General features: G+C 37.9%; 1 protein-coding gene and 2 pseudogenes across 2 annotated transcripts in view; 1 reads left to right on the plus strand and 2 right to left on the minus strand.

Moving 5' to 3' along the window:
* LOC149800611 (solute carrier family 12 member 2-like) overlaps positions 1–23,721 on the minus strand; it is a 202,134-nt gene that overhangs the window by 97,438 nt on the left and 80,975 nt on the right. The window contains exon 7 of the mRNA XM_089954605.1: positions 3,017–3,141. Within this exon, the coding sequence (XP_089810731.1) occupies positions 3,017–3,141 (125 nt within the window). The remainder of the gene's footprint in view (positions 1–3,016; positions 3,142–23,721) is intronic.
* Positions 3,528–10,790, plus strand: LOC149800612 (uncharacterized; annotated as a pseudogene).
* Positions 11,751–15,009, minus strand: LOC149800613 (uncharacterized; annotated as a pseudogene). The gene is made up of 2 exons (XR_016420413.1): positions 13,227–15,009; positions 11,751–12,616 (listed from the first exon to the last, which is right to left on the minus strand). The product of XR_016420413.1 is annotated as an uncharacterized LOC149800613 (transcript).

The following is a 23,721-nucleotide window of genomic DNA, read 5'->3' on the forward strand; positions in this document are numbered from 1 at the left end:
GAAAAGAATTTCCAGGAATTCATGATAAGACAATTTCATCGTTTTCACTGTATTGACAACATCTCTGATATTCAACAAGAACAAGATTTTCACACTGGTCTAAGTGGTACATATAATGGACATCAGACTGGCAGCATTTTCATTTAGGACCAAGTGGACATCATTAGAAGTCTTTGGTGACCCCGCCCACCACAAGTCATAATATTCATCCACTCAGGAAGAGTAATGATCAACAAGATATTTAAGACGGTCATCATATCAACCGTACTTGATGTACAAGTAGCACCATTTTCATTTAGGACCAACTAGGTATCATTTCAAGTCTACTCCTCAAAACCCTATGCTGATCTAGCAATCCAGTTGGAGAGGAGAACAGATAATACTTTCAAGATATAACTTTCCATTCAACAGTAGCAATAAAAAGATTTTCAAATTAGCTGCCATGACAGCCATACTGATTGGCACCATTTTAAGACCAACTGTGCACCATAAGTGTGTGTGATTTGGATTTTTAATATAGCTTAAACAATTCTGAGTAATATCGCTGCGAGGTTTGCAGAGTAGCAGTTTATAGTTATGTCTAGCACTAGGGCATTGTGCCACAGACATGTAATATTTTGTCCCATCCAGTCACATTATCCTGACACCAGGCTGACCAGTCCTAACACTAACCTCTTAATGCTGAGTGCCAAGTAAGGCAGCTGCATCTTTGGTATGACTCTGCCAGGGTTCGAACCTGTGATTTTCACATCTTTTTGCAAATGCTCTAACCACTTAGGCCACTTGCAGTGACATCATAAGAAATCTTCTGGTGAAAATCCAATGTCAACATGACATTCTGTTCATTGAGAGTTTGGTAACAAGATTTTTAAGATGGTTGCCATGGCAACCATACTAGATGTAAGACTAACATCATGTTATCAGCTATAAGTTTTCCTGTGAAACCCATGGTGATATGACCATCCATTCAGGAGGAACAGCAACAAGATATTGAAGATAGCTGCCATGGTGGCCTTACTTGATGTCAGAGCAGGACCATTTTTATCAAGCACCATGTTTTTAGTAAAAAGCACATGCTAATAAGCCTATCCATTCAGAGAAGTAGCAATAACAAAAATTTACAAGATGGCTGCTCAAGCTTAAGTCCATATGCACATCCATAAAAACCTAAGTGCTTATTAAACAGCTAACATGGATTTACTTTGACAACTTTTGGGAACTAAATGGTCCTTGGGCACAAGGACACGATAAACCAATTGTCTCTGATGATTACAAAACATGAAAAGTCAATAACATCCATCTGGAGGATCAACCAAATTTCTTGTTGTTGTTGTGAAGTTTAACGCCATTTTTCAGTACACGATAGGCTATAAATGGCAGCCAGTATTAATGGTGGAGGAAGAACCCGGGAAAACCGCGGAAAGAACCACCAACCCACGAGAAGCTACTGGCAAGCTTTCTCACATACCCATTTTTGGCTGAATTCGAGACCCGAACCGACGCAGACAGAGGTGAGATGGCAGTGATCTGTAATGGAGAGCACTCTAGAACATTCGGCCGCTCGGGGCCCCGAAATTTCTTGTCAAAATATACAACATACTTTTGGCTAATCATTGGATTGTTCTTTAAACTGTAGTGTTCTGGAACCATAAAAATGACAAGTACTGACTGTTTCTATTAGTAAAAACAATATAAGGTAGTAATGAGTCATGCCATGTGGAGCTGATGATGTGTATGGTGACATTTAAAGTCCTTATCTTGGAGAATTACCCAGTGCAACATACTGATGGGTTTGGATGGGTTATAATCCACTGAATGCCCTTTACATATTTCAATCTTTTCTACTCTGGCAGTTTATATGCAATATATAAGTATTTGCTAATGATGAAAACAAGCATTCTGACATTAAAAGGGAAGTAACTCCAGCCAAAGTGATACAAAAAACTGCATGTCACTAGATTTATACCAAAAGACTCATCAATTTATTGACTTTACCCAACATCTTCATATCAAATGTCCATAAATATTAAAATTTATTGAATGAATATTTGTGTAGTCTCCCATGATAAATAAAATACTGATTCTGAAATTTTAAAAGTATAATAAACCTAGTATGATTTACATTTAGATATCTGACATTAGGGCTTTGCCGTATATAACACCATGTCCTTTGCGATGTCAGGAGTTTGACATCAGGATGTCTTTTACAGTGTTATGAAGTGTGACATCATGCTGTCCTTTGTGATGTCATGAGGTCTAATATCATCATTAGGTGTGACATCATGATGTCCTCTGTGATGTCATAAAGTATGATATCATAATGTCCTTTATGATATTGTGAGGTGGGACATAATGCCCTTTGTGGTCATAAGGCGTGACATCATGATGTCCTTTGTAATGTCAAGATTTGTGACATTATGATGTCTGTCCTTTGACATGTCAAGAGGTAAAACATCATAATGTCCTTTGCAATGTCATCATGATGTCTTTTGTCATGTCATAAGGTGTGACATCATGATATCCTTTGTGATGTTGTACTGTGTGACATCATGATATCCTTTGTGATGTCATGAGGTGGGTCATCATGATATCCTTGTGATGTCATGAGGTGGGTCATCATGGTGTCCTTTGTGATGTCATAAGGTGATATCATGTAGTTTTATTATTTCAAGATGTGTGACATCATGATGTCCTTTGTGACATCAAGAGGTATAACTTCATTGTGTCCTTGGCAATGTCAAGAACTGTGACATCAGGTTGTTCTTTTTGATGTCATAAGCTGACATCATAAGGTGTGACATCATGTTGTCCTTCGTGATGTAATAAGGTGTGTAATAATAAGTGTGTAAAATGATATAAAGTGCATATTATTAAATTAACCTAAAAATAAACTGTCATTGTCATGAAGTTAATGGATAAAACTGATTGCTACTTAATTAGAACAGAGGCTTCAATGAATCTTTTATGACCACCCTAACAAAAGCACAATTATCCACATGTTTTCTTGTGTACATACTTTTAGATCTCCTGAGATGTTGGCACCTGCCAGAATTCCTGTTGCAGCCGGAAAAAATACAGCAAACACTGAGAAAAAATTCTCCTCATGAAAACTGGGCTTCATGTTCTCTGCAAACACATCCACTACAACAAAAAGAAGAACGCTGGATGATTTGCATAGCTAGCAGTTCACAGCCTTTAGTCTTTTTTCTCATGTAAGCAATATTCTCCTATTCAATGTACCTAATGAGCATAGCATGATCCGCCATTATACTGAGCATGAGCTGAGTCAATGCTGTTACTTGAATTTACTCATACAGAATTTTGTTTTGTCAAGTCACTGCAGAGTGTGGAGTAGGCTTACTGAAACTTACTGGTACACTGTATTTGGTCTTGTCTACTATTCAGTGGAACTTACTGGTACAGCATTTGGTCTTTTCAAGTCAATGGAACTTACTGTGGTACACAGCATTTGATCTTGTCCAGTCAATGGAACTTAATGGTACATAGTATTTGGTCTTTTCTAGTCAATGGAACTTACTGGTACACAGCATTTGGCCTTGTCTAACTCAATGGAACTTGCTGGTACACAATATTTGGTCTTGTCTAGTCAATGAAACTAACTGGTACACAGTATTTCATCTTGTCTTTGGAAAGCATTGGGTAGGCTTACAATAAAACAAAAGATCTGCTATCAAAGATTACACAGGTTATGTTGCTATCTCATTTACCAAAAAAGAGGCTTCAAGTGTATGCCCTCATATACCATATTTGCCAGCCTATAAGTCGATGTTGAGTATAAGTCAAATCAACAAATTTTCCGTCCTTCATCCTTATACAAGTCGATGTTGAGTATAAGTCAAATCAACAAATTTTCCGTCCTTCATCCTTATATAAGTCGATGTTGAGTATAAGTCAAATCAACAAATTTTCCGTCCTTCATCCTTATACAAGTCGATGCTGAGTATAAGATCAACACCTCGGATTGTGTTTTTCACTTCATTCCACACAGCATCGTGAAATTTATCCTACCTGTAACTTGGTAACCTTTCCAGTCAGGATCATTAAATGTAACTAAAAGTACCTACTTTGTTTCACAATAAGTATTTTAAATGTATTATGTACTTTTAGCTACATATAATGATGCTGACCCGAAAATTTACTGAGTTTCAGATTGAATAAAACTTGCAACGCTGCGTGGAATTAAATTATAATAACTTCTGGTTTCATAAATATTAAAAGTACCACTGAATGCTTTTACAGATTACCAGCAATAGGTTAATTGCATCATTAATATTAAAATGCATTTTCTGGGGGAGGGGGGGAGATAGATATAGAGAGAAGAATGCATGTGTATTCCATCGCATTTTTCTTTTTGCACCTTGTGATCAAAATCAAATATATTCCAATATGAGAGAGAGAAAGTTCAGCTCTTCATGGATTTTTTTGTTCTTTTTTTAAAAACTTATTGCCCTCATGTTGCTGAAGCTTTTGTCAAAGAGAGAAACAGCAAATGTAAACTATGAAATACATACCATACTCCTTCAGGGTTAAAATATTCACAACAGTTATATCCATACAGTCTCCATTAGGTTAAATCCCAAGAATGACCATTATGCATGCTAATTTTCTTTGCAGGTATAATGACCTCTCCATTCCCAACAATTAAGATTTTGTTTAAAGTGCATGTACTCTTCCTGTACTTAGGCAGCAATTGATTTTGATATTTGCTCATGCTAGATGTACTTTAAATTGCTGTCAGTTCCATCGGCAAGTTAAAAAATGTCACTGGCTGATAAATTTACAAGAGTAACAACCTGGCATTTCCTTTAACTATATGGTACGGTATGCATAATACTCATGGGGAGCCTCATTTCCTAATATGATCTGGTCTTCAGAATCTTGACCTCAAACAGATGTTATCTTGGAATGACTGAATATAGACATAGCATATTTAATTAGCATGTAAATACCACTACAAAGACATGTGATTTTTTTAAAAATGTTAAGTGGAAACAAAAATTAGAAGGAATCGCTTAACTAGTGGTATTAATTGATAATAGAATATGGTAATGTACTTGTACACAAGCAAAATCAGCCATCGGGTAAGTGAACAATACAGATTTACAATGATGAAGACATCTCTGTCTGTCAGTCTGTCTCTCAATGGGGCATATGGATTATTTGATCATTAGTTGCAAGAAGAAAACTGAGATGGAATACGTCATTGTCTTCGTTATTCAACTTCTAACTTGTGAATTCTAACGTACATATATGTAATTAAATTTAAACAACATATATTACAAACAACATACATTACAGGCGCATGCTGATTTAGCACAATTACATCTGATCTATGTTAATTTTTAATACTGACAATCATTTAATTATTTAAAATACTCACTGTGGGTTCCTATATTTGTTCATACATGACCTCTTCACCAAAATGAAATAATTTTTGCACATTATTTTGCATTATTCTTGGAAAATTATTTTCCATACAAAAAATATGGTAAAGCGATTCGGATGACATAATCCATATATAAGTCGATTCTGAGTATAAGATGAAGCTAAGATTTTCTGATCAAAAAGTGTCATCTTATAGGCTGGCAAATATGGCATGTGTACTAAAAACAATGGTCATCTATTGCAATTGAACTGCCTATTTAGTTCCAGCTGAAAGGTTCTTGGACATTTTCAAAAATCTGCTTTTTATATATTACCCTATATATATATATATATATATATATATATATATATATATATATATATATATATATATATATATATATAAGACAAAGGCACATGGGTTTAACAAAAAAACATAGAATCTCTCCATTTTCTGTGTGTTTTCTGATGGTAAACCTCCTCATGGCCATCTCAGGAACCAAATGCACCAAACAAGAGCACAATTTAAGTATGTTATTTGATTATGTAAGACGAAGGAAGTAAAACAGAGCAGACTAACAAGGCCACAAATTAGAAAATTTCAACCAATGTGAATTCTGGAAAGTTAAACAAAATACTATGACAACTTCCAATAGACTACCACTTGCACTGATGGGAACCATGGTCAAAATAACATATGCAACCGATAGGAAAAACAAACTCAACAGTGTTAGAAACAAATCGAATAAGAAGCATGTTCTTTCAGTATTGAATACCCCTTCTGCCTATACTGAGATAATCAGACTATCTGAGATCCAATGTGCAAAAACAAGACAAAAAGGAGGTAAATGTTCAGGATCGGGTTTTTTATATGTGGAACCTTTACAATTTTCAGAAACTAGACTTCATGTGATTTTGATGATTTTATTTATATGTATGTTTGTACATGACTTTGTTCCAGATGAATTCACAAAAGTTACAATTATACTGCTACTGGAAAGCAAAACTGGTAACCTGGCAGACAAAAATAACTATAGACCAATACCTCTTAAGACTATTATTTCGAAAATATTTGAATGCATCATACTACAAAAAAAGATGTGAAGTCACAATCTCCGATAATCAGTTTGGTTTCAAAAAGCAGCATTTAACAGATTTATGCCTATATGCCTTTAAGTAAACTGTCAGCTATTATGTAGAAAATACCAGTCCAGTGTTTGCATGCTTTTTATACACTAGTAAGGCATTTGATAGGGTCAGTCATTGGACACTCTTTAAAAAGTTGCTTGATATTAAAATACCTGTCTACATAGTCATACTTTAGTTAACGTGTATGGCAAACAATTGTACTATGTGCACTGGGGAAGTGTAATATTTAGCACTTTCCATGTAACCCATGGGGTGAGGCAGGCAGGTGTTCTTTCCCCTTTGTTATACATTGATGAGTTAAATCTTAAACTGGGTCAGTGTCACAGAGTTATGTCTGCCACGAAATGTGTTTTAGTTTTGCTGATGATACGTCATTGATAAGTGTTTCTATCACAGGTTTAAGGAAATTATTAAAAAAATATGTGAACAATATGAATTAGAGAATGATATCTCTAACACACAAAAATCAGTATGCATGATCTTTCAACCAACTTCTTTCAAATTACCATCTCCTTCCCCTGTACATCTTAATGGCAATGCTCTTATGTATGTCAACAATTATACATATTTGGGTCATATTTTAAAATCCAATCAGTCAGATAATGAAGACATTATGAAACATTACAGATTTGTGTGTGTGCAAATAAACATGCTTCTATGTAAACTTAATTTAAAAATTGTTCATTTAATATCAAAATTAGATTATTCAAATCTTATTGCTGCAAAATGTATCGTGCTCCTCTGTGGGCAAACATTAGTGAATGTATGAAAAGAAAACTAGTTATTGGTTATAATAACAGTCTTAATTTTCTTTTAGGCCTTTCAGGATGGAACAGTGCCTCCAACATGTTTGTAAATTATCATGTATTCAGTTTTGGAAGTGCTGGAGCTTTGGGTTTTATATCCCTAGCAACATCCAACAGCATATTAGTAATAAAGAGTATCAGATCTGCTATTTTTTCTAAATAATTAGCATTCAGATTTGATTCAAAGATGAACTGAAATATTTCTCAATCTTGCATTTAAATTTATATGTCTCTCTAGCCTGTTCCTTGAGGTTTGGATAAATTACTTCTAAAGTATAGATAAATGTGGTCACTACCACAGAGGTTGCTACCAACTACATAAAATGAATAGAGTAAAAGAGATGATTGCAGATGGTCAGATTTAAGGAAGAGGTTGTTACCAACTACATAGAATAAGTAAAAGATGACTGGTCAGATCAAAGGAAGAGGTTGTTACCAACTACATAAATATAAGTAAAAGAGATCAATGGTTAGATCTAAGGTAGAGGTTGTTACCAACTACATAGAATAAGTAAAAGAGATCTGTAGCAAGATGTAAGCAGACACATGATTTACCAGCAAAAAGGCACAGACTGTTTTGGAATGAAGTCCTTTATTTTATTCCCATTTCAATATATCTCTGCAGTTCTAAACTGTATGTTGGCCATTTGCATCGAAGTACAAGTAACATGTAGCAAATCTGCTACATGATTGACAGTTTTGCTCCTTGGTGAAAAATCCAGAAAAAAATGTTAATTACCGAGAATTCTGAAATGATTTTTGACATGACTGCTTCTTGATATGCGATTCTGTTATCAAATTAAAAAACAGGTGGAAAATTGTGCTACCTGCCACTCCATGTTTAACTATTACCCTATGGTCATTACCATCTCTTAGTAGAATAGATGTGGCTGGAAATATTCTAGTACTTTGTACAGGCTTGATATGATTACTGGAAAGTTTGGTAAAAGATCTAATGAGCAAAGGGTAAGATGTTTTTCTATGGACATGCAAATGGATAATGCCTGTAATGTAGCACTGAGACTGATTTGGCTGAGGAGCTTTTTTCTTTATCATGATGGACACTCCTCCAGTAGACTTTTCTGTACTTTTTAAAATGTTGCTGATGGGTGTAAAATATTTAAAATCAACTTTATCCTTTTCTTTAAAACACAAAGACCGGCAGCTACTGGATCAATATTTTTGCTTTCAACCACATCAAGTCCATCAAATTACACTGCTACAAATCATATTCATGGATGTGGAGGAAGTATGGAATTCTGGAAGATATCCCAAGTCTAGTATCGGGGGTTCTAGTTTCCATAGACTCTAAATTTCTAAACTCACTGAAAAGTTCAATAGCCCAGTGCGGTAAGTGCATCTTGAAATAATATCCCTTGACATGCTCTCCATTGCTGACGACAAGAAAAGTATAAACTGCCACTTCCAGGGAGCAATTTCCAACAATGGCAAGCATACCAAGATCAAGTGAGAAAAAGAGACATTACTGATCTGTTTGTTAAAATTTCCATGGAAAAATAGTTGATGGGCAATCCACTGTTTCACACAAATTTCCTTCAGATGTAACGCTACGGAAAACAAGGATATGACGTGTAAAAACAGTGATTAAAGACTTCCATTTCATAACGCTATGGAAAACACAGATAAGACGTGTAAAAACAGTAATGAAAGACTTCCATTTCATAACGCTATGGAAAACACGGATAAGACGTGTAAAAATAGTGATGAAAGACTTCAATTTCAGCTCCAATACCTGCCTTTGTTCAACACATTTCATGACTGGATGGATAACTTCTCAGCACAATTTCCCTTCAGTCTTCCAGATTTATTCAAAGAAAAAATTATTTGGAACATCATCTTAAGTTTGATAAATTTTCAGTTTTTTCTGTATGTGGTTATGCGACTATACTGCTGTCCAAAACTAGGCTGATTCTCGATAAAAAATCAAAACGTGCCTAAAATGAAATGTACTTGAGTCAAAACGCTAAGGGCAAATATAATTAATGTTAAAATGTCATTTTGTAGGAATAAGTTCATTTTAATGTAGCTACATATTTTATATTACTCCATATTGGTCAACGATTGGGGGGGATGGTGAAATGACTGATGAGTTAAGCTGATGGCTAGAATTTTTCAATTGGATTGTCAAGCAGTAAAATTGCAATTATTTGGCAATCAAGGTATTTCTTCAATAAAATTTGTTCACAAGCATCTTCTTATTCTTTCCACAGATGTCAGAGTCAACAGGCAAGCCAGATCATACCAAGCTGTACTTCCCTACAAAAACTGAAAGTAATATTTTGAAGGATGACATTACACAGCCAAATGAAATCAAAATGGAGACTGATGAGGGTGATGAGACTGAGTCAAGGACTTTAAAGTTAGACATGCATCTACCCTATGTGTCCCTGAATTTTTACAACTATTGTGGAGAATATAATTATGACCAGTTGTCCAAATTGTTAGACAAATGTGAACAAACAATAGAGTTAGTTAATGAAGGAAATACAATCAGGGAAGTTACTAATAGAGACAAACCAGCACAAACAAGAGTGAAAACTGTGTCAACATTAACTCAGACTGACTATATTGGTCAGCACTCAAATATGGTCAAGAACTTTGATGTTGGAATTCAATGTAAACTGCCAGATATTGCTTTTGAGGACATTGCTGACGAAGATTTAGTTGTAATGTTTTATACTGGACTGCCTAATGCTGGTACATTTCATGTACTGTTTGATGTTGTAATTCAATGTAAACCAGTCTGACAGACATTGCTTTTGAGGACATTGCTGACAAAAATTTAGCTGTAATGTTTTATAATGGACTGCCTAATGCTGGTACATTTCATGCACTATTTGATGAAATGGATGATGCAGAATCTCAAACAGCAAGAATTGGTTCTGGACAGAAAAAAGGACATCGACGACAACTTCGAGTCATTGATGAATTTTTTAGTCTTGATGCGGTTATTTCTGGGCTTCTTGATGGAGATATTGCTGCCAGATTTCAGTTATCATAAATAAATGGACAGATTATCTACAGGTAAAGTGGTCGGTTCTATTAACCTGGCCAACCAAGTCTGTGGTTGAAAGAACAATACCTAATAAATTTAGAACAACATATCCCCAAACTCATGTAATCACTGACTGCACTGAACTTTATACAGAAAATCTTCTGTCTTTGATCAACAAATCATTAATGTACTCACACTACAAATCTCACATGACATACAAAGTACTGCTCGGAATAAGTCCATCTGGAATAATAACTTTTGTATCTGAGCTATGGGCTGGAAGCATCCATGACAAGTAAACTACGCTGTCATGTGGAATTCTAGACCTCTGTGAACATGGAGATGCCATTATGGCAGACAAAGGATTTGTAATTGCAGATATGACAACACCAAGAGGACTCCAGTTGATAATACCACCTTTTAAACACAAATGATTTATGCATAGGGAAGCGAACGAGACTCGGATGATCAACAATATAATACATGTTATAGATTGCTATTTTTGTATGTGCTCTGTGGATAGATTGACACACAGGAACACATGGCATACATCCCTATTTAAAGGGGGGGGGGGGAAGCAAAACAAGTTGCATGCTTTCTATGCCACAACCATGGGTAATAATTATCAATATCCTGAGCACAAAACTCCAAATCAAGATAAAATTTCCAGATTGTATAAATTTTTTATAAATGGATGCTTACATAAACTATATCAATACTGGTATAAACTTTATGTCAGGTTATTGTGGAAGTAATCATGAAAAATTAGTAAAGATATGCACATAACTATGATTTAATTTGTACATAAAATGTAGCATTATAAATATGCCTCTTTAAATTGACTCAAAAAAATGTACTGAAGTAGTACTGTTCATGCAACTTGATAGTAACCACATCTCTCAACAGGTCATTGTTCTTAATGGTTTTTAATACAATGCACACATAAATATATTCTAGAAATCACAATTTAAGGGAACATAAATTGAACAGCATATAAAATCTGAAACTACTATTTCAATTCCTTTTTTCATTTCTTTTAAAAGTATCCAACTTGAACACAGACATTGATTGTTTTGACAATACTGAATTATGCATCACCTAATGGTTTTAAATCTTTCACATGTTTAAAATGTCTAGTAAAAATTTCAGGGACAATTGCATGGAGGTAAAACTCATTCAACTTGGTGACCATACTTACCCAAAATTAATTAAAAAAATACGTTCTACTGAACATCCTTCTAAGGTCCACACATGAAAGTGACACCATTTGTATTGTGAAATTGCAAATTGTCCCTGCACTAGATTATAATCTGAATGACTTCGTTTTAATAGTAACTGTCCATCACACTCAGTACAAAAGAAGTCCCTGCATTTTGCTGCCAATATTGCTGACATTGTCCTATATTTATAAGGGCACTTAATTTCTACAATTCCATTTGAATCTTCACAATGAGAACAATGAACTAGTCCATCTGGGAAATTTGGGATTGATTATAAATCAAAAGTCTTTTACGGATATTCCTGGGTGCTTTGAGAGTGAGTCTATGATATAAAACCTATTTGCAGCTGCTTCATGACTGCTGCCCCATTTCACACTATCACATGTGAAATTCGTGTATCCCATGACTATCTTTAAGATGGAATTGGGTGGAGTGTTGGGTAGCTTTTTACAAATCATCCCAAAATTTGACAAAGTTAATCAACCACTTCTAGCAACATTCCATTCTGTGCACTTGGAATGTTTTCTTGTTCTCAACTCAATAGCTTTGCAATCATCTGCACTTACATGACATTTTTCAAGGTAACTTTGAAATGCAGCTGTTGGTTCATAACTTTTTAAGTTAACACCATCATGGTGCATGAACTCTGATTTTGGTAACCCGATTTGTACTTGTGGCAAGTCTCTATGAATTGGTATTTTAAATCTTTCAAGCATTTCAGAATGAGCAAATAAAGATCCTGCATGTGGATTACACTTTTGAAGATCATCACTTAAGGTCTGGATATTTACAGGTTTCAGTTTATTTTGTATGTTCTGTATTTGTGCATCAGAAGTTTGAAAGCCTATTCCTTTGATGGATCCACAGAATTTTTTTCTTCTTGAATATCAGGTCTTTTGCTTGTGTTGGACTTTCTGGCTCGTGGCTTGTTCCAGAGGCACTCTTTTGAGGTTGAAGCATCAAGTCCGTCTTTCTTCTTTTCTGTCATGTCAACTGGTCCATAGAGTAAGGCTGCTACATGGTTTCAGACTTCTCCATCACTGGAAAAAAAGAATGACTGATAATGAATAAAGGAAACAGAGCAACATTTGCATGAGGCACTCCTAGAATTACAATGAACCAAGACAGTAATGTCCTCCATGTTCATAGCACATGGTACTTGTTCCATTAAAACCTTCTCTCAGGCACATGTTTCTATTTGTAATAAATTTTCTTTTATTTATAAATCATTACACCTACATGTGTGTGTGTGTGTGTCTATACATATATATATATATATATATATATATATATATATATATATATATATATATATATATATATATATATATATATATATATATATATATATATATATATATATAATGCAGTACACCATACAAGCTGTGACAAATGAAATAAAGGGAAATAATTGATTTGGTAACTCGATTGGTTATCAAGAAAAGTTGTTTTACAAAATGGTATTCTATACTAAAATCAATCAATGTCTATTTCAATTTCATTGTACATCATCTTTTAAAATGTAAATTAGAACAAGCATGCAACAGATTGACATAAAAAAAATAAAGACAAAGAAATGTCTATTAATAGATATAATGAAATATTTGTACAAATGTTACCAGAAATGACTACATATGTAATACTACTTACCCTGCCTCACAATCACAACCAGCGGCATGAGCTTGATCAGCTATTTTGGACAGACAGGCCCACACAACATAGTCCTTTTTATTCTCTTTCTGAGCTGGAATTGATGGCATCACAAGAGCTTTCGCATAACAGTGAGGCAGCATCCTTTCTATCTCGTGGAATTTCACTGATTGTAAATGACTGTCACCATAAAACACTTTAGCTTTTAACTGCCTTTCTGTGCCAAGTGGCTCATTGTCAAATGTCCTGCTATTATTTAGAACAAGGTAGTTGTAAAGGTCATTGTTTGTAACACAAGGAATTGATGTCATGTCATCTGACCACCCGGACTTGAGCTCCAACAAATCTGGACGTTTTCTCCTAACAGCGGCACCAGTTGTTCAAGCTTACGTTCTACTGTGAAATTTTCATCACAATTCCTCAACACTTGCAATGGTGTTTTCCATATTTCTTGTGCACCTTTCACTCACTCAATTAGTTCATTCTTAGTACCTGACACAAGTAAACCTAGGTCTCTTAAAAATCACCTCAGGTCGAGAAATTTAGCATTGCTAACGTTTATATTTGATGGATCACTTCTTCCTTTGTTTAAATCCATTCTTACAATGCTCACTGGAAGTGACTAATGTATGCTCATTGCAAGAATGATAACTCTGCAGTTACTCTTTAAGGGAGGTAAATAATGTTATCAAACTGGGCTATAGGTTCATCAGATCCTTTTGGAATCTAATGGATTCTTTAATTCTGTTTGTCTGGTTCTAAGCATGCAAATTGGAATCTAAATGATTCTTTAATTCTGTTTATTTGGTTCCAAGCATGCAGACTGGAATCTAATGGATTCTTTAATTCTGTTTATTTGGTTCTAAGCATGTATAATACTTGGGCCAGTGGTTTGCTGCTCTTTTTGTGGTCTGGCTCGGACTGTTGTTGTAAACTGATGATATGGGTTTCTTATTTGTCACACAGTTACACTGAGTAATTACACTGTCCTCTTCACTCCTTGTTAATAATAGTATGTAAATAAATATCTTCCTTACATTTTTTTGTTTGTAATTGTTATTTATTTCTGTCATCTGCCTTAAAAAATGGATTTGAATTTTTTTATTTAGGTTTTTTGTCATTTTCAGTGCAATAGGCTATACATGGGTGGCCAGTATAACTGGTGGAAGAAGAACATGGGAAAGCCCCAGTAAAAACCACCAACCAAAGAGAAGCTACTGGCAAGCTTTCGCAAATACCCACAATGGCTGAGCCCAAGACTCAACCTACACAGACAGTGTACTTGGCTACCTTGGACCCCAATTTACCAAGTTTGTTTCCTCTTTGACCGTTCCTTGAAAAACAATGATCTCTCAAAGACATGTTGCACTTGGAAAGATTGTTATTTGCTATATAATTTCTAACATATATACTTAAATTTTCCCAGCGTGCAACTTGACAGATTTCTTCAAACAAACAAAAAGCTGTTCTGACACCTGCGTAGTAGGGGTGAAATGATACACCTGTGCTGTGCATCAATATGATTTGCAATACACAGCTTGCAATACACTACATATTGATACATTTATGAAGTTGAAGGTCTTTCCAGCTTTGGAAGGTAGAAGGTGCCCTTTTATGTATGTTGACATGCCGGTTGTATGCAGATTACAGATAGAGATATAGTTATCTTATATATATGCAATTCTCCTCAATGAAAAGGTAATACCAATACTTTTCAAACAGACTACTTGTTTGATATCAGCAAGTTTTATTCTACATTTTATGCCATTTAATGATTGCTCCATTTAACTCACTTTAGCCATTAGGCCCTTGTTTTGCCAATTTTGTGTCTTATGTAAACTTGAAAGACATTATGATGTTATCTTCAAAACAGAAGAAATAATGCAATTTCCTCATGCAAAGAAAATTTCATCTACAACAAATCTGGCGCATGTGAATGAGGATGCATACCAACAAAATCTATCACATTGTACCTCCTGCAGACACAAAAGACTATTACAGCCACAGGTACTTGCATTTGTTAGTGAAAAAGTAAACTACTGACAACACCCAGAAGGAAAACTATTGACAACATCCAGACAAGTCCTAGTCTATAAGTTTTAAAAATTTTACACAATGTGATAAACTTGAGCAGTTTGAAATCTGCCCCCTCAATGATTCTGTGCTAATTTTATTTATTCAATTGGCACATTCATTCAATGGCTAAATATCTCTGCATAAAAAAAATTCCAAATTTGTTTCCGGTGTGCAATTTAAGGAGAGATGCTGCCAGGATTTTATCTGAAGGGGACCTCCACCTTTGTCACCACAATAAGGTGGGAGTAGAAAAGCAGGGGGGAGGAAATGTCCATAGTTCAATATTTACCTAACACTTCAATATCTGTCTCATTTTCTTCCTGCTCCACTTTCTTTGAGATCTACTAAAATCAACATCTCTGAAAGATGTCACCTATCATTGTATAAACATTAATCTGTTAATTATTCCTGAGCATATGTTCCTTGTCTGTGTATGAATATTTTTCTGTGCATCCTTCTGAAGGGGCATATGCAAAGCTAGCTTTGTCAGCTTAAAGATTTTGGGAAAGCTAATTTTTAGTAAATTGTGTTTCTCCGAGAATACTTACCAGATCACATTAACATTAACGTTAGGGATATAAGCCTGCTACCTCTCAAATCCAGCCCTACTAAAAGACGAAAATATAGACCAAAGGGCAATAACTCTTGCCCCTTACCTCCCCTTGCCATCACCAGGTGTCACTAGTTTTTTTAAGCTGAGCGATATATATTATATGAGGATGCTCACATAGAGGGGTGATTGGGAGGGTTTTTAAGTAATGTGATCAGGTAAGTATTCTGGGAGAAACAATTTACTAAAAATATGCTTTCTCCATCAAATACATTCCCCGATCACATTAACGTTAGGAGAATAAGTAATAGGAGGAGGGAATGCTGAGCATCCTACCTCCACCCCGGGAACCTTCTAGGGAATGATGGCTGGATTCCCCATTTGAACGATAAGTTGTTCTCCTAATTTCATCAGCAACACAGCCTAGGGTCCCGTGATATGTGACCCCTATATACGGTTAAGAAGATAGTTATTGAAATCTTCTTACCTATGAAATTTCACTGGCGAATCCAGCGAAGCTGATAGGCTGTGCTGATTGTTTTAAATGGGTCTGGTGGTCATCTGGGCTGCCGACACCGGACCTACCAGATTCAAGGTTTGCCTCTGCGAAGCCAAATCTCTGAGATAAAAACTGGCGAAGGTTGACTCTGCATGCCAGCCAACAGCTTCTATTATATCTCGGATTGAAACATTGCGTTCGAATGCCAGGCTCGCCAAGATTGCTCTAATCTCATGAGCCGTAATCTTCATGAGGCGACTCTGATCTTGTGAGACCTCAGAGTACGCTAAGCGTATAACCCACTTCAGCCATGAAGCCAGGGCTTGAGGGGTGATATCTCGTTTACCAGCTTTGACCGGAAGAAAGAGGCGCTTACGTGTGTCCTGACACGCCTCTGTGCGTTTTAAATAGTGCTTGAGTGCCCGAACAGGATCTTGCATGGCTGCTGCTCTTGACTTGTCTATGGAAGAGAGCGAGTGAATGACGATTCTTTGATTGCCAATGGAAGCTAAGGCTATCAAGAAACATGTTTTGTATGATAGTAGCTTTAACGAAGTGTGGGCTAAAGGTTCAAATTTGTCTGAATTGAGCCATGTTAAAACCCAGGACAGATTCCATTTTGGAAACAGGGTGAGGGATTTTGGTCGATTGAAATCAAAATTGGCTAAAAGATCTGATAGATCTTTGTTATGCCCAATATCACATCTACCATGATGGCAGAATGTGTCTGAGATCATGGAGCGGTAGCCTTTGATAGTAATTGGGGCCAACTGTTTCTCCTCGAAAAGCCAGAGAAAAATGTCGGCCAGTTGAGGGATTGAGACACTCAAAGGGACGATGTTATTGATATGGCACCAGTCCCTGAAAACACGCCACTTTCCCTCGTAAGCCTTCAGAGTGGAGGGCCTTCTTGCTCTTGAGATTCTCTCCACAATCGAAGGTTTAAATTGTTTGTCTCGCAAGGCTGCCCGGACAAGAGCCAAGCATGAAGGAGATGATCTGGGCAGGGGTGGAACACCTGTGACCACGGTTGTTTGAGAAGATTTGGGATGGTTGGAATCTTCCTGGGTAGATTTATCGCTAGATCGAGTAGATCGGTGACCCAGGACTTGTTTCATCTGAGAGGGGCAATCAGAATCATCCGACAGTTCTGACCCCTTAACCTCTGGATTATTTTCGGTACCAAAACCGTGGGAGAATAGGCGAATGCCCACAACCCCTCCCAGCTGATTGACAGAGCGTCCACGGCCCAAGCCTCTGGGTCTGGAACCGGAGAGACAAAGGTGGGCAACTTGCGATTCCACCTTGTCGCAAAAAAATCGATCATCGGACGCCCCCAAAGTGTGCAAATCCGAAGAAAGACTGACTGATGGAGTGACCATTCTGTGTGAATCACTTGACCTTTCCTTGATAGAGTGTCGGCCAAGACATTGAGTCTGCCAAGAATGTGTCTGATTTGTACATTGATGTGGAGGCTGTCGCACCAACATAGAAACTGCCAGATCAGAATGCGCAGGTCTGGTGATTTGGTGCCCCCTTGTTTGAGGAGGTAAGTCACCACCACAGAGTTGTCTGACATAATGAGGACAGTTTTTCCTGAGAGTTGATCCTTCCAGAAATGAAAGACATTGATGACAGCCCTCATTTCTAAAAGGTTGATGTGGAGAGGCCTCTTCCCTGGCTCCCACATGCCGCTGACTGTAGCGAAGTCCGGCAACAGGAGGGCACCCCAACCGTAGGTACTGGCGTCGGTACATACCGTTATCTCCGCTTGGGGCATCTCCAGTGGAATCCCCGTGGACAGCCAACCGGGGTTGTGCCACTGACGCAGGAATGATCGTATCTTGGGCGTAATCATTATTGTTTGATTGAGGGGACTTGAAAAGGAGTGCCATTGTGCCAGTAACGTCATTTGTAAGGGACGCATAAAAAGACGGCCAAGCGGGATCAAGTCCGCCACTGTACTGAATAATCCGAGGAGTTGCAAGAATTCTCTCGCTGAAATCCACGTCCTGTTGGAAACGGACTCGACGAGTTCAACGATCCAGATTACGCGAGTGTGAGGAAGCCGTACCAGATTCAGATCGGTGAGAAACTCCATACCCAGATGGACAAAACGCTGGGATGGACGGAGATCAAACTTTTTCCAGTTCACGAGAAAGCCTAGATGATCTAAAAGTGCTAAAAGATCGTTTCTGCCTTTGAGCAGAATAGAACTTACCATATGTTTCTTGAGGATGTTGTCCAAGTACAATGCCGTCCCTGTAGATGAAGTCGAGCAGAACAGGGTGACGATGCAATCCATAACCTTGGTAAAAGCCCAAGGGCTGATGTTGAGACCAAAGGGTAGGACCTGGAACTGATAAACCGTGTTGCGGTAAGCGAATCGGAAAAATTTCCGTGATGCGGGTGGATAGGGACGTGAAAATATGCATCGGTCATATCTAGACTGACTGCATACTCGTCCTGCCGGATGGAAAGACGGATTGATCTCGCCGTTTCCATCTTGAATTTCGGTGGTAAAATGTATTGGTTGAGGCGACTCAGCTCGATGATCGGCCTCAACTTGCCGTTTGCCTTCTGGATAAGAAACAGCCTGGAATAAAACCCCGGCGATTGCGTTTTTTTTTTTTCACAATCTACACTGCCCCATTTTCTATGAGCGACCGTATCTCCTGTTGTAGAAAGGTATCCTTCTCCTGATCGGACGGTACGTCCGTGAAGAGGGGAGAGGAGGACAGGGGAGGGGGTTGGATAAATGAAATCCGAAGCCCCTCCAAAATGACCTGGATCACCCAATCGTTCTGAGGAAAAAAGGTGGTCCAGTGGTCCTGAAATTGCAGGAGGCGGCCGCCCACAGGTAGGTTGTCTGCAGGTGGTGGAGAGGGTATGTCAATTTTTAGAGTTAGGAGGCTTGAAGATGGAGAAACTTTGTTTCTTACCACATCTGTATGGTTGCCTCCTAGCTTGATTAGACTGTTGTCTCCTGGCATTGGGTTGGGATCTATACTGCACATTTGATTGTAAGGATCCCTTGTCCCTGGTTCGCCAATCATCCCTCTGCTGTGGCAGGGGCTGATTTTTTCTAAACGCCTGCGAGGGTTGGGCGGCGAGTTGGAGGAGCAGTTCCTGAGCTGCCTGCTTCCGAACTTCTTCAATTTTTCCTCCAAAGAGTAAAGGCGACCCAAACAGAGTCATCTGTAAAGCCAGAGTATGATGGGGCTTGAGCGACATGGACCGCAGACATGCGTCTCATCATATCAGGTCTAAGTTGGCAGAAGCAGTCAACGCATTAGCCATGGAATGGTGAGCTGCCCTGTTAATAACTCTAGCAATCCGGGCCGTCGCTTCCCAAGCGTGGTCATTGTCAGATTTTTCTGCGAGTCAGAAAATGGCTAATGAAGCCAAGTCTAACATTGAAGATGTAGCGACTATGTTCTGGACTAGCTTTGACGTGGCATGGAACACATTTTTGTCCACTCTGTAAAACAGTGGAGCAGACACGTGAACTGCTGCCATATTTTTGTCCAGGGCCAGAAGATCCGTACTGAAGGCGTCTGAATGAGTTTTGTACCAGCGACACGAGAACGTCACTGGTACTTGGCTTTCTTGAAAGAACGCCTTAGCATTCCCCAGATCACCTATTCGTCCTGATAGACGATCATTGATCTCCTTAATGTTTGCCGACTAGGGAAGGAGTCGGAAGGACGGTGTCTCTTCCTCCCCGTCAAGATCTACAGATGCCTTAACTTGGTAGTCTTGAGTGGCGGTAGGAGGTGGAGGGCATTCTGAAGTTGCCAACACCCTATAAATTTCTTCCACTGCCGCCTTGAAGCCAAACCCAGTCCGTTCCATGGTTGGATCTGTGTACGGCTGATTTGCAGGAGTTTCGTCACCCTCACTGTGTGCCGAGTCGTGTTCTGTAATAGCTTGCATTTCTGGATAGAGCATACCAGGTGGCATAGATGACGCGATTCCATCATCGTTAACACTGTCACTAAGTCTCCCTTGTGGATAAGCCATGAACATATGGACGGCTGGCCCTGCTGGCTGGTTTGTCTGGCTTGTGGTCGGTCTGAATGTTGGCGACGGTCCTGCTATCACCGGTACCGGCTGCTCCAATGGCCTGGCTGGACGGACAGATTTCTCACTAAAATCTCCGCCATAGTATTGGTATGTTGCCGGCGGTACAGCTTGACGGATGGATTTATCACTAAAATCCTCGTAAGTCATGTTTGGTCGGACCGTTTTAGCAATAGGGTCTCCATGCTGGGACAGCTGGATGGCCAGTGATGTAGAGGTTGTATAAAGAAATGGATCTGGTAAAAACCCCGTGCGTCCTGACTTACAGGCCTGAAGGCCATGCTCAGACATGTGGGGGGACTTACGCCCACTGGGCAGCCTAAAATTGGGGGAACATTCCCCCAAAGAGTCAGAAAAAGCTGTGGAAGCGAGTGAGGGAAATAAGGGTAATATCTGGCTTGATGTCGATAGCTGCGTCATCGTTTCCTGGACCAAACGACGCATCTGTTCAAAGTTGGACTGTTGTACCCTGTCAACATTATTTTCCTCCACTGCCGCTGATGTTACTGTGGCTGATGGTTGCAAACAATGAACTTCAGGTGGAGGGGGGACCCCAATGTCCCCCACAAAGCTCGCAATGGAGGCTGTCTTCTGATGTATACTGAGGACATCAATGCTATCTTTCTTTGACTTATTCCGTCTATCCCTCCCTTTTGCTGCCTTCTGGACTACATCAGCCCACATTTGCTCTGTCCAAGTATTACACACGCTGCATGGTATAGATGATGTAGACTTGGTACATACAATACAAGAGTCATGGTTGTCTTCTTTTACTTTGAACTTTTTGCATTTTGTGCATTTGGTTGACATCTCTACTGAAACGACACAAGAAAAGAAAACAAAGCACAAATTATCAATTCAGCATGTTATTAATTCGCTAATACCACAACCATTACTAACGGAGTAAGCGAAATTAGTCAGTGTCGCGTTAACTCTTAATTGACAACACGAGTTCTGCGATAGCGTGTGTAACATGGTCTTCAGTAAACGAAATCCGTAAGGGTGACAAAGTCACTCAATTTTGAAACAAAACTGTTAAAATAATGTATACAACCTGTAGAAGAATGATTGTCCAACGCAATAAATCCAAATTTAACTTCGGATGGTCCAATTTAACGCTAAGATGGCTTGGATTGTTTGGAGGTATAATGTATGTGTGATCAGTAAAAGCGAAGCTTAAAAACCAGTGACACCTGGCGGTGGCAAGGGGAGGTAAGGGGCAAGAGTTATTGACCTTTGGTCTATATGAGATAGACCGAAAAGACGAATTTTCGTCTTTTAGTAGGGCTGGATTCGAGAGGTAGCAGGTTTATATCCCTAACGTTAATGTTAATGTGTTCGGGGAACGTATTTTAAGGAGAAACTGATCTTCATGGTTGTTATTTACAATTTTCCAGACGTCACAGCTATTATCTTTAAGAAATACCTGCTCCAAAATAGGATTTAATACTAACATAAACTTACTTTCTTGAATCAGTAGTTTGCTGATTACCATGCCAGATTTCTTATCTGTTCCATAATGCTATATTTAGGTTTTTATTCCATCAATGCCACAGTCTGCCTGTGCACACAGAGGTATTCAAATAAATATCTTTACTTCCTAATTTAATTTTATTCATCCCTATTTATTCAGTTTATCTTAACCTTGATATGGATATAAGGTTTTGTAGCATTCATTTCGCTATTTTTGTCCATCCAACATGTACATCTGACTCATATATAACACCATTTTAATGGCTCAAAATCACTCGCTGGTATCTCCATTAACACTTTCCCAACACCAATGATTTGATATACTTCATAACCTGAAAAATTATTGTCATCATCACTATCATCAGCAAGTATTTGCCAAACGTAAACATAATGAGCCATGCTGCAGTATTTCTATCACAGATCATGACACTGCTACATTTGCACTATGGTAAATCTATTCACTTAAAGAGCATCAGTTTGGGACAAGCATTCCTTTTCTTTTGTTCATCCCAATGTTTGTTTTGATTTCTCTTCCACTTCCTGACTAGAGGACTTTATTCAAAGTCTTTTATATCAGCACCAACAAGATTTATTCTTGTAAGCATGTTTTGATTAAATTACGGTCTGAAAATCTGCTGACTCACACTCTATGCTTGACACTGGAAGCACCTGTGAAATTTCATTTAAATGAATCACATTCAGGTACTGTCCTTTCATTGATGATAGATTTGTAAGTAATTAAGCATTATACATTTTAAAAAGTGTAGAATAACAAAATTCTACTGAGAACCAATCTTTGAATTTTACCACATTATTATTCTGGTGGCAGGGTCTAGTTTCATAAATTAGCTTAAAGCTCTAGTGCGACTTTTTCAGCTATTACTGTTTACTATTTAAAGATATGGATATATTTGTGAGCTAGGTGTTTTGGGCTTGTGTTGTTCTTGAAATTGATGTCAGGCATGTACACCTTCCATAGCTACTGTGCAGTATGATGATAGTGAAATACCAATAGTCAGCTAGGAAGAAGAGCTAGCCGCCCATAACAATAAACACATGGGTATGGGGCAAGTAGAATATCTCAAAAATGGCTTGGATGACAACTTTTTTCAATTGCATCAGCCTGTTTAGTACACACTGTTTTGCTGAACTGTCATCAAGGAAAAGAGCTTGTGTTTGCACTGTGAGCATCACATCGTGTCAAAAATGACCTTTGGACATGAAAATTGCTGATAGAATTGGGGGTTGGGGTGCATAAACTTCTTCTGCTGTGAACTGCCATTGACTTCTCTGGTCAAGTGGATAATATTATTATGCTTTGTTTTTAATATAGGCATTTAAAAATATGGACCTTTTTGACCTCATTTGTGTATTTGATTTTTATGATTTTTTTATACTAGGTCGCTGATTGCGGCATTAAATTTGTACATAAAAACTGGCCTCTGCCCTCTCAGTAATAGATTCAATTGCCCTTCTCTACCCCATTTAATCAATTAATTGTAAGCAGTATAGTCATCAGGCAGCTGAGCTACAACAAGCGTAGTTGGTGACACAGCTATTGATTGCCAATGAAAAAAAACAATATGTAAACAACACCTAGTCATTTTTCCTTTAGTTTAGTTGGGGGCACCTTTTACTGATTGTTCAACAAAGAAGCAATCTATAAACTAGACACAGTGAGCTTTGAATTTTACTTCATGTCTATTTTAAAGTTTCATGGATACACAATGAAAGACAATCTGATATAATATTCTGGAGTATCCTACGACCAATATTTGCTTGCTCAGAACATGTGCCTGTTAAAATTGATGAAA

This window comes from Sinohyriopsis cumingii, chromosome 4, assembly GCF_028554795.1.
Source record: "Sinohyriopsis cumingii isolate HCF-2022 chromosome 4, ASM2855479v2, whole genome shotgun sequence".
Lineage (NCBI taxonomy): Eukaryota > Metazoa > Mollusca > Bivalvia > Unionida > Unionidae > Sinohyriopsis > Sinohyriopsis cumingii.